The 12687-nt window shown below is 43.9% G+C and overlaps 1 protein-coding gene across 1 annotated transcript; it reads right to left on the reverse strand.

Annotated features, from left to right (window-relative positions):
• Positions 1-306: 306 nt before the first annotated feature.
• zgc:65851 (uncharacterized protein LOC321113 homolog) lies at positions 307-6336 on the reverse strand. Its single transcript, XM_048242480.1, has 4 exons — positions 5475-6336; positions 3724-4041; positions 3358-3482; positions 307-3110 (listed from the first exon to the last, which is right to left on the reverse strand). Exons 1-4 carry the CDS (start codon positions 6210-6212, stop codon positions 2711-2713), a joined length of 1581 nt encoding a protein of 526 aa, XP_048098437.1. The 5' UTR covers positions 6213-6336; the 3' UTR covers positions 307-2710.
• Between the last annotated feature and the right edge of the window lie 6351 nt (positions 6337-12687).

Here is a 12687-nt window from a genome sequence, read left to right on the forward strand (position 1 = left end):
TACCTCTGCTTTGAAATCATCTGGACTGAGGTCATTCATAATGCTCCCTGATAATGCAAATAGTGTTTTCCTTACACATGGAGTGCTTTATATCCTCTGTGATTTTTTACTTCCTGCATGTTCTAAGAGGGTTTTAAAAAAAACCCTAAGAGGGTTTTTTTTCCTTCTAATCAGTTTCATTATTCTGTGAAAATAGTTATTTGCTCTGGTTTGAAAATATGTTGTAAATGTATCCAGGTAAATGTATCCAGGTGTAAATGTATCCCCCTAACATGGCACAGTAAAATGAATACAAGACACAAAATGTTGGTTAATAAATGGCTTTATTTGGCTTTGGAAGGACTTTCACTGTATGACATAGCACATACAGTCACAGTAGTATAGCAGAACGGTCTGTAAAGTGTCAGCACTCCTGAACCACCTCCAAAATGTGACAATGCAAAGTGAAGACTGCTTTTGTTCATGGTTAAGGCATTTACATTTTTTTTAGACACAACAAGCAAATTTATCCCATCCTCTCCTATTTGTCAAGCTCCAAGAATCAGGCCATGCAACTACTTGCTCTTGATTCATTCACCTATCAGTAAAAGTCAGGGGGAGTGAAATGTGAACAAGGAAGCTCCCTCCACTGTGTTTCCAATCCCTTTTTCCGAAACGTTCAAAAATTATAGACACTCTTTCTCAGATTCCCTGCTGAGATCATAAGAATAACTCAGAGAAAAATTCCATTTGCCACAGGATCCTATAGGAATTTGGCCAAAATCTGTAGACAAATGAGCTGTCCTCAATGGCTATTTTTACTCATCCCATAACAAGTTTTTTCTCTCTCTTTTTTTTTTTAACACAGCCACACACTGTATCTCTGTAGTGTTATTCTGTCACTCATTCATCTCCATGTCCACATTGACCTTATGAATTTGGGCTTGAACCACGGAGTGGTAAAGGGGATGGTAATGGTTTTGAATAGCCCTTAACTGTGGTGCAGAACGATAAGACGGTGACCCCACAGCGTCACCTCTCGTCTGGCTGTCACCAGCAGAGAGGATGGAGTGCTGTCACCGTCGCCACCACCTGCCACACCATGAGAGCCACCAGCCGTCACCCTGTCTGAGACAGACTACCACACAAACACACACACACAGAGAAAGAGAGACACATGCACACACATTCACATATACTCTGGCTACCTGGCTGGGGCTCAGTGACGGGGGTGCCGTTCGGCTGGTCTACCATAGGGCGGTGAGTAAAACCATTTCAACCACTGATCTGAGACCAGGGGACGACAGAAAGAGAGGGGGAGGAAAAGAAGAACAAATCTCAGGACAACACTGAAATACTGCTCAGTGACAAATGAATCAATCAAGAGGAAGTCATTTTCAAACAGAAAATGTATAGGACAATATATAGCAGCAAATGTTTTTTTTAATTTTCTAATTTTTTTTTTTTTTTATCATTCCACAGGAGCATTGTTGCGAAAATACACCAGCCTTCAAATGCTAAGTCTGTGCCCTCCAAATAAACTATAGATCTATTTTATTTGCCTATTTTCATTCGAAATTCCAAGTTGCCACTTTTGGCGTGCTGTGACCATCGCAGGGAGAGAGATGGATTGATATGGAATGGACCCAATAAAATCATGGCTGCATGTTTGCTGTGCATCAAAAAAAAGAGAGAAAAGGAAAACAAACATGGTACAATGAGACATTTACCATCTTTCTCACGCGGCAGATAAATAAATAATTTCACAAACACAACGGTGTGGTAACAAGCTGTGTGGCCAGAGGTGATAGGGGTTTCATCTGAATTATGATTATTCCACCAACCACGGGATGATTTGCATCTCTGTTGGGTTCTTCACTTTAACATTCACTATACAAGCATTATTAAGTGCTTCTCTGATGACACTGCATGCTTACATGATCTCCCATTCTTATTTTTGTTGTTGAAAACCAGATAGCACCTAAGAGTTGGGACCATTAAATTCGGTCCTCTTGCACCAGATCTCTGCACGTATGGTCAGCCGTATAGGCTACCAAATGAAAACCCCACAACCACCTTCAAGTGTTGTTTGATCCACACTGCTATATTGGCAATAATGGCACATTGTAAATGGGTATCTCTGGGCACACTGGTGCCTCAATACCTCCTCAAGTGATCTGTTTAAGGCATTCTGTTCCTAGCCATTTGAACATTCAAAGGTCTCTTTGTGGTCCCTGTACTATCCCTCTATGTGCTACATAGGCAAGACATCACTTTCCATACCTGCTCAAGAAGCTTGCTGTAGTTTCCTCTCTTGTACCACAAAGGAGATAGAGAAGTGCCCCTTTCTAAGACTAGTTTTCAGCTTGTGTTTACAAGGCCATCTCCATTCGAAAAGCAAAACCAGAAACGTGAGACAAAAGACTGTTTTGTGTTTGTGAGTGCTCTGTATGCATGCATGTCTCTGTGTGTGTCATGTGTGTGTGTGTGTGTGTGTGTGTGTGTGTGTGTGTGTGTGTGTGTGTGTGTGTGTGTGTGTGTGTGTGTGTGTGTGTGTGTGTGTGTGTGTGTGTGTCCATGTGACAGAGAAGGATTTTCTCATGAACTTGGTCAGAGAGAGTGCACCATATGATTGGGATGAGTGTATGACTGAGTGAGTGTACAAGTGAGCGTATGAGTGAGCGAGTGTGACGGTGGAGAGGGACAGGGTGTCACATCATGAGGAGCAGTTTTACTTGCTGCTCTTGCTGGCTGGTCCTCCCTTCTTCTTCTCCGTCTCCTTCTCCTTCTCCTTCTGCTTCTCTTTCTCATCCTCCTGCTCATCCTCTCCCTCTTCATCATCATCACCTCCCTCCTCATCCTCTCCCTCTTCCTGATCGTCTCCCTCCTCTCCCTTATCTTCCTCATCTCCCTCCTCCTCTCCCTCTCCTTCTCCCTCTCCCTCCTCTTCCTCCTCCTCCTTGTCCTCTGCCTCTTCTTCCTCGTCCTCGGGCTTCGCGCCACGCCTCCTGTAGGGGGCAGAAGAGCTCAGGGCGTAGCTACGGGAGGTGTAGGACATGCCGGAGTAGCCGGACTGCAGCATTGCCCCACCCACGGTGCTCAGGCGGCACTCCTCACCCTCCAGTAGCTTCCTGCATTCCACGAGAGGGAAGACAGATAGATAGATAGATAGAGACAGAGAGAGGGAGAAACAGAGACCAAGAGAGCCAGAGAGGGAGAAAGAGAGATAGGGAGAAAGAGAGAGAGTTAGAGAGACAGAGGGAGATAAATGGAAAGAAAGGGAGAGACATCTTCAGAACTCTTGAGTCCAGGTCTCCTCTTCATACATAATGTAAAGGCACTGTGAGATGATGCATGGGGGGGTGCTGCATGTCTGACCTGTAAGCAGCAATCTCGATGTCCAGGGCCATCTTGACGTTGAGCAGGTCCTGGTACTCACGCAGGTGGCGGGACATCTCTCCCTTGGTGCTGCGCAGGGCGCCCTCCAGCTGCTGGATAGTCTCCTGGGTTGGGCCACACACGAATGAGTTAACAAATAATTAATGAAGTCTCTATTAAAGAGACACATCATTCTCTATCTCAATTGATTTCAGGTTTGTTTGTTCTACTGTTGTATCACTTAGATCAAATAATTACAGTGCATTTATCTGAGCAGTTTGGTTTTTCTTTGCCTTGGTAATGTATTTTTTTGTGTACATCTCAACTATCCCTGCACGCCTGTCTAATTGATCACCTCCTTCTCACCTGCATCTCTCCGATCTCGTTGCCATGGCGGTCCTCCATGTCGGCCAGCTGCCTCTCCAGGGCCTCGTTGTGTCCCCGGAGGGCATCGATCTCCAGGGTGCGGGCCTGCACCTGCCTGCGGTACTCACTCAGCTCATCCTTGGTGTGCTTCATGGCATCGCTGTTGCGGGCAGCCGCCTCGCTCACGCTAGCGATCTTGGAGCGGTACCACTCCTCGGCCTGGTTCTGGTTCTTGGCTGACAGGTGCTCGTACTGGGCACGGATGTCCTTCAGAGCCACGGCCAGGTCTGGCTTGCTCATGTCCATCTCAACAGACACCTAGGTGATTGATCGAAGGAGATGCATACACCAACATGTAAAGAATTAAATAACAGGAAAATAACTGAAGATGAGGGGGGACACTACTACAAGTCTTCACATTGAACAGCCTTTCATATAAGTACATTTCAAAGCTTAGAGTAATCTGCTTTCCATATATTTCCCATATATTTCCCATAACTCTAGATGATATTTAGGGGGTCAAACATTTAATTAAATTATTAAACTGAATTTCCAACATGAATCATTTGAAGTCATTTGTAATTTGTCTAGAAACTTGCAGAGACATTTTGCCCAGTAACACTAGTGAGGAGGAAAAAGAGCTCCCAAGTGAGAGTGTAGTCTAAATAAGGCTTGAATGCTTGGAGCTGATGTATTGACCGCTGAGTAAGGCATCTCACACCAAGTGAGTGAAGATGTCAATACCCTAGAGTGCATTTTTTCTCTCTGCGAGAATGGAATTCCTTTGCACAAAGCGTTTTCCTCTTTACAGACAATTAACGAGGGAAAACATTGCTTTTCATGAATATTTGACCTAACCATACCGATAGCTATATGTTTACTGCTAGTGTTGCGGTGCACAAAAAAACTTTACTTAACTGTTTCCCTTACAAACATAGGCTATTTAAGTGATGCTTTTTAAGGTTTATCATATGTGGCTGTTAGTTACCGATGTTGCAGTCTACCACATCTAGGGAAAGCCACACCTCAAATTATGCGTTACAATCAAACACCACAGTGGTTGCCTTTCCCCACCCCCTCTCTCCATCCCCTGCATCAATCGCATTGCCATCATAATTTGGGGGGAAGTATATAATTTTCTCTTGATGTTTACGAATCGGACTGATATTCCTCTTTGGCTCATATTTTCGTCTGCGTATGATTGTTGTTGTCAAGATATTTAGTGTGAAGGGCAACGGGACAACTCATGATGGTGCACTGCAGACAACTTCCCGGGGTGCTGCTATGCGCACTTGGGAAACTGCAGTGCTGTAAATTACCAAAAAGCCGCGTCACGACTAACGTGAGATCTAAAAACTGGGATGCAAAGAAAGGCACGCCATCCGGCCTATTTAAGTAACAATAATTGTTAACAATTTCACTCGTATTGGTTAATATACTGCTCTGTTGAATTAAACATTGCGCGTCAGACTTTACATTAGTTTAACGTGTTCTGTATTTTGAACCTTCGAACCTCTTAAATATTTTAGGGCAGCTGTATATTGTATTTCTGTAGTATAAATGTAAAAACATCATAATATTACAATTCTGTCTCCTGTCATCATAATATTACACTTACTCCTGTCAACCGCTTAAGAAGAAAATTCGTTTGCTGCTCAGAAGTTCTAGAAAATGTGCGTGTCTTTCCCCACTTAATTAGGTAGCCTATGAAGACATGGAGGAAAGATGCGTGACTTAAGAAAGTTGCGCACCTGTGTAGCCTGCAGAGACGCCTGCAACTCCTGCAGCTCCTCCTCGTGGACTTTCCTGAGGAAAGCAATCTCGTCCAGCAGGGACTCAACTTTCTTCTCCAGTTCCAATCGGGACAGGGTGGCGTCGTCCACGTCCTTGCGGTACGTTTTCAGGGTGCTCTCGGCTTCTTCCCGGAGCTTCGTCTCCTCATCCAATTTCTCCTTCACCCGGTCCAGCGCTTCGTTCATCTGCACGCAGTCGAGGTGCATTTGGCTCTTCTCATGGGTCAGCTCTTCCACTCGTGCCCGGAGTTCGCGGATCTCCTGCTCGTACAGGTCATGGAGGCGGGATGGCTCGTTGTGGCGCTGGCGGAGAAGAGTCACCTCAGCCTCCAGGACCTTGTTTTGCTGCTCAAGATTATGGACTTTCTCGATGAATGTCACGAAGCGGTCGTTCAGACCTTGCAGCTGCTCTTTCTCGTTGGTGCGGATGATTTTTAGCTCGTTGGTGACGGCTGTGGACTGCGTCAGATCCATGGACTCCGACATTGATGGATAACCGCTGCGGCCGGAGCCGAGTTTGTTACGGTAGCTGGAGGACAGCATGGATGATGGAGAGCCATAGGTGCGGTGAGCTCCAGAGCGGTACCCAGAGGACACGCGAGAAGGGCTGCTGCCGACGGAGACGCGACCGGAGTGGCGAGGGGCATCTCCAAATATCTTCCGATAGGAACTGCTGGAGTACTCGGAAAAACTCATGGTGAGGGTGGATCAAATGCTGGTCTTCACTTTCCTTATCTCCAGTACCCGAGCGAAGCGAGAGAAAGAGAGACAGAGAGAGGTAGAGAAAGAGGTAGGATGAGAGAAGTGAGATGCAAGTGCCGTTCAGCCAGCTGCTTATATATAGGCCTGAAAGTTGAGCATCATCTGACGCAGACGCAGCAGGAGAGAGGGGAAAACCTGCAAGCTCCTGCAAAAAGCCAAGCTCCCCTGGGAGGGCAAAATCACTCATGCTGATCTTGTCCTGCCTTTTATTTCTGGCAACTCATCCTTTTCTGTAAAATACATGTTTTCCGGGTGGTCTACAATACATTGAAATGTATTTCTCAAAGGATTCACTGTGGAAAAATAGAATGCGGTATAAACTATTCAAGTCTATTATAAGAAAATACTTTCATCAGCTGTATTATTCCAGCGTTGTCTGCTGAAGTCTCCTAGATATTGTTAAATTTTTCATTTCAACTTTAGACATTAGTTGCCATGTTGTAGAATTATTAGAGTTTTGTGTTTTGTCCTATCTTAGTTATTTAAGCTGCAACAGCACATTAGATGCGAGGTGATCGACCCATGTGCGCCAACAGAAAGGCGTGTCAGACTATCTCTGTATGTGTGTGTGACACTGGTGGAATGCAGGTGCTGCCACCCCGCACTCACTATTCCGCATTGACTGAATTAGAAATGAGACACCATGGACACCATATAACCCAACAAGATGCATGGCCTTAATACCAATGTGTGTCTCATGTGGACTTTCACGTTGGATTTCTTTAGCAGCAGCATGAAGGGCCTTCACGTGTGAACTATGTTTTTACGCTATGCGCTTTGGGTATCTTGATAAAGAGTTATAAATACAAGATGTTGTTGCTACACACACACACACACACACACACACACACACACACACACACACACACACACACAAACACAAACCACCACAAACCATATAGAGAATACATCTTTCCTATCCTGCCTATCCTTTCAGTATAATTTAGACCAATCTGAATGTTTGCATTTGTTAATTGCACTTACAACTCTGATTTTGTCAACCAACACCAAGATTGATCATCACACCAGCACGGAACCCAGGAGAACAGTCTTTCCCATGCAGGCAGCGATATCACAGCACAGCAACACGCCCTGGGAGGAAGCCAGAGCATCCAGCCACGCCCTGTTCAAGGGCAGCACATCACACCACTGGCCCTCCAGGGAATGCAGGTTTCCAAGCGTTCAATCAGCAACCCCTTATCAAGCTCTTGTAGGCCGCGCACTGTGTGCACTCCGTAGCCGCAGTCCAGACATCCCCACCACTGCAATGTCCCAGTGACCAATGCACCCGATTCTGCTTAGTCAGTTCGCATGTTGCACGAGAAAGCCAGAGGCTGCCAGAGGAGTTTTAGGTGCAGACTACATAAAACATTCATGAAAGACCTCAGCTGCATCTGACGAGCTGGATATGGCACAATAACCACGGTAAATTTACAACAAATATGATCAGAAAGTAAGTGAGCATGTAGCCTAGTTATGGATGGCAAGAGATGGCGTCAACACATAAGACCTGTGTAGATGACTCATGAGATTAATTATTGGTTGTAGTTAAAAAGTTATAAATCAAGTATAGCCTATAGATCTTCTATTCTAAAAAACAGCTGTTTTAATATTACAGTTTTATTATGTTATTACTGAAAAGGGTGTTGCCTTTATGATGACTAGGCCTATACAACGATATAGGTAAGGTATAACGATATATATCATATATGGATATGTTATGTAGTTTTCTCTTCAAAGGGGTAGGGCCTACACGTTCTTCATTGCCAAATAATAATTAATGATCGATTTTCAGTCATAATTTCTTTAAAAACCAAACGACTAATATTTAATAGCTGACTTGCAGTAAATGCAATAGCCTATGCAGAATATGTGGAACGCAAAGGGTTAATTCGTTGATCTTTTCCCTTTTCCTTCCCCTTTTTTCATTGCACACATTTCTGAGAGACGCCACAGGGTGGCAGCTAACGACAAGTAACAGATTACGTCTAAGCAACGCACTCTGTGTGTGCTCAGTTCCTTGGTTGTCCAGTAGAGGCATAGCGGAGGTGTTGCTCAGTTCCTTGGTTGTCCAGTAGAGGCATAGCGGAGGTGTTTTAACACAACATGTCAGGGCACTATAATTTGTCATGTCGCGGGATTTCAGAGCTGCTAGACTGGAACCTGACCGGTGGACTGTGGAGAGAGCAGAGGCCTTTCGGGATGACAGATTAAAATAATACCACCGCCACAGCCAGCATGGTCTGTTTAGAGAGCTCATAGAGGTGTGGCTTACATGGCAAGTCACATTATGTTCAATCAGGGGAGCTGGAGATATGCACTGTGTCTATATTCCCAAATCTGAACTACCAATAGTGGTTGTCTCTGGATGGAAACCCTTGTCTTTACCTTACCTAAAATTGTCAATCCATTATCTGCCAGTTAGTGTCACAAGGAACCAGCTGATGTTTATTATTCCCCCAACCCATCTTTTCCTTTATTTGTTTTTATCTTGAACTGGAACCCTCTCTGAAATTGGGCAGCCAGGACTCCCAACATAAATCATAAGCTTCTCTGCCTGTGCTCTCAACTCAATCCTCCCAAGCAGTGCATTGTCCTAAATATGGCAACGTGACCAGGCGATTCAAATTCATCTTCAAAGGAGCTTTTGCTCTCCTCCCCTGGCTCCCTGGAGATCTCGGGGAAGAGTCGGTCTGTTGGCTCCATCTGTCAGTAGGCCCCGTGGCTTTGCTGCACTCCTCTATGTCGAGTACGGCTCGTTAGCAGCTGAAGAGGATTAGTTGTGTTACATCCACATTCTGTGCTGTTTGCTGTCACTAGGTTCATTATGTTCCACGTGCTATGGCTGCATAACAGTTTTGTTATTCAGTGTGAATGTGAAGTATATCACTGAACAATGCGGTCTGTATGGTTTTGTAGTGTGTCTGTGTCCACAGCTGAGGGTATAGGTGACTGTCTTATGGGCTATGTTTGAGGTGGATTGGTGAGACTGTCAGACCATATAAATAAATAAATGAAGAAATGACAATATGAAAGTGCAGATCTGCTCATTACCTTATTTTACATAAGGTTCTGAAAGAAACATCAAAAGCTGAAGATGTTCAGAGCCATTTTTGCTGTATCTTGATTGGAACTGCAAAGACACCTGAAAATATTACATAGTCATCACATAATTGACACCCCATGCTTGCTTGGTGCTTGGTGTGCATTCGGATGACCTGCTGTCTCACAGTTGGTTTGTCTGCACCGTTGTCTGACTGTCACTACTCCCAGTGCCATCCTAGACCCTATTGTATCTGAGATAAAAAATGAGGACAACTGCAGCAGTGGGCAGCATGTTACATCTCAGCCTGAGAGAGAGAGATGAGTAACCCAGCCATGTGCTGGTGGCGGCAGCAGCAGCAGTGGCCACCACAGCTCGGAGGGGTGAAGGTCACTCTCGACTGGAGTTTGCATGCACAGGATAAGCTGCTGGATTTGACTAATCTGAGACAGCTCCATTGGCAGAGGGAGACACCTGAAAGGCACCGATGCACTCTGACCTCTGCGACCCTGTGTAAACAGACACACACACACACACACACACACACACACACACAGACTGACTCACTCACTCTCCCTATTACTACAGTGTCAGATAAAACGGGCTGATGTCAAACAGCATCATCATGACACTTCTAGGAAAAAAAGAATTCCAGATTCACATTTAACGAGTGATGTCAAAAACAAATGTTACTTAATGTTTGGCCCAAATACACTACACTTTTATCAGGCATTTGCAATGTCCAAATTCACCCATTCTTCTCTGTTAAACTACTCGCGAAGTAGCATACTCATCACACAGACATCACATGTATCACATCACATGAAAGAGCTTTTTCTCAGCTTTTAAATGATGTTAGCCGGTAGTTGCTGTGGTAAACGGTTCGTCACCAAGTTATTTAATTTGATCATATTATTCTACAGTTCTGCGCCCATCTTCATTCATCTCAGTGGAATACTTCACAATACTGTACATGTCATGTTTCATGTTTCATACAGCGATGCAGGTCTACTGCTGTGAATAGGCTAAATAAAACTTTGATCATTTTTATGTAGCCTACTGTATAACTTTGGCCTTTGTGCCTCCCTCTGGTACCACCACATTGGTGTGGTTGGCCAAATTAAGCACATTAAGTCACACATACAGGTGTGCTTCTTGGCACACCTGTTCTGTACATTTGCTTGCCAATGCAAATGTAATAAGCCAACCATGTTGCAGCTACTCAATGTACAGATTCATTGTCAAGCAGTCAAGAGGTTCAGCCGCATGCATCAGAATATCCCAGACACCGAAGACCACACCAGCAGAAGTTTATACAGGGTTCTACTCCTGATGGCTTAACACCTAAACCTTAAAGCACATGGAGAACTGGCTAACCTAAGATGAACAGTTCAGTCCTGAAAAACCAGCCATCAGCTGGTTCATCAAATATCACTTTCTGTTGTGACCTATTATGTATTCAACACGAATGCATGGTTCATTACAGGTTTGTGTCTACACAACAGTTCAAGCTGATAGTGGTGGTCAAACAGCCATCTGCTGGGCTTGAGGGAGAATAGTACTGTTGTATCAAAACCATCATGTCCATTTCAATCTACTCTGGTGATACAAGTGTGGTCTTGCTAAGGTGAATCTAATGGAGTTATCTATGGGTACCAGAGACTTGTCTATCACATGGAGTAGGGAGTGAGGACACTTCTCACCAAGCCTTCTGTCCTTCAGCCATGCCTGATCCAATCTAGCAAATGAGCAAAGGACACTTCACCTGCCCACTGCCAGGGATTTGGAGTCCGAATATGCTCTGCCTATAATTCCTGAATCCCTACAACAGCTTGATTGACACTAGGTTGACAGCAGTTGTCTGAACATCCAGGATATTAACGGTTAAACATAATATAGAATGAAGTGGCAAGTGCTTGGAATCAATGAACTTTCCAGTTTGCTAGTATTGGCTTTTTTTTTCATAAATAAGAACAGAGGTTTTTTTAAACATGTTTTTTTTATTGAATTTCTTTTTCTCAACATCCAAATTGTCCAATTCTAAAAAGTGACAGCACAAAAAGATGTCCATCTTTGATTCTACAGCAGACACAAACATCTGACTCACATCTGACTGAGGCCTGAGTCTGCTCCGACCTGTGTCTATGCATTTGTATGTGTGTGTGTGTGTGTGTGTGTGTGTGTGTGTGTGTGTGTGTATGTGTATGTGTATGCATGTGTGCATCTGGAGAGAGCAACACGGCAGAGACATAGTCTCAGGCAGGAATGACCTTTTCTGATATACATCCGTTTGCTAACCATAAACATATATTTTGTCACGTTATATTCATCCCATACATTGTGTGTGTCTTTAAGGCATCAGCCATTTTGTACCCTATGCACATAAACCGATATATACAAAAACAGAAGAGAACAAAATGACATTTGCTTCCCACGGTGACATCCATAGCTGTGATGGGACGGAGCGATAGCAAACTGTGGGCATGTATATTTCTTTCCATCATTAATAAATACAGTAGTAATTTTTTCAAAGATCCCACATCTGTTACAAAGGACAGATGTCGAAGCACCAAAAAGGTCTTCCAAAGGAGTCTACAGAGGCTGGGGAAAGCTAAACCTGACTCTCTGCACCATGGATGAAAAGGACGGACCACGCTAACAAAGGGGCGGGTGGGGGTGTGTGGAACACATAACAATGCGCATGGGTGTGTGTGTGTGTGTGTGTGTGTGTTTTTGCAGGGTATTCACGTGGAAGGAGGGTGCATTGGTGGCTTTAAGACATGACATGGCTTCACACCGAAGAGCTTTTGAGAGTGAGAGCCTTTTTTGTTTGATTCTGCACCTTTTTTTCCATACTTGTAACGAGTAAAAAGAACACCAAGCATATTCACAGAAATGGCATTGAAAAAAAATGAAAAGAAAAAAAAAACCTCTCCCTCAACTTCGCCCCTCTCCAACGGGGCTCTTTCTCTCGTTCTGTTAGACAGTGACGGCACGCGCACAAAAATCAAACACATTTCAACAAGATGATACAAATCATGCCGACGCACCCAAGAGCTGGGCGCACATTATCAGGCAAGCTAATGCTAACCGCCACTAATGCCATTGACACATCCCAAATTCCCAAGGCTACATCTTTACTTTTCAAACTTCAATATATTATTGTTTTTTTTTTTCGATAAAGAAACTACACAAGAAGCAGCATTCCACACACAAATAGTGAATAATATTAATACAATAATAATAATAATAATAATAATAATAATAATAATAATAATAATAGCAATACATTTTAGTTTTCATCAGAATTGTTTTTTTTTTTGGTGCATTTCTTTCAAGTTCTTGAGAATTTTGCAGGCTGAGTGA

Source organism: Alosa alosa, chromosome 5 (assembly GCF_017589495.1).
Source record: "Alosa alosa isolate M-15738 ecotype Scorff River chromosome 5, AALO_Geno_1.1, whole genome shotgun sequence".
NCBI lineage: Eukaryota > Metazoa > Chordata > Actinopteri > Clupeiformes > Clupeidae > Alosa > Alosa alosa.

Coding starts and splice junctions, on each gene's coding strand:
- zgc:65851 (XM_048242480.1), bottom strand. CDS start 6,212: ATGAGTTTTTCCGAGTACTCCAGCAGTTCCTATCGGAAGATATTTGGA. Junction 4,042..5,474: donor CGTCTCTGCAGGCTACACAG/GTGCGCAACTTT, acceptor TCAATCACCTAG/GTGTCTGTTGAGATGGACAT. Junction 3,111..3,357: donor ATCGAGATTGCTGCTTACAG/GTCAGACATGCA, acceptor CGTGGAATGCAG/GAAGCTACTGGAGGGTGAGG.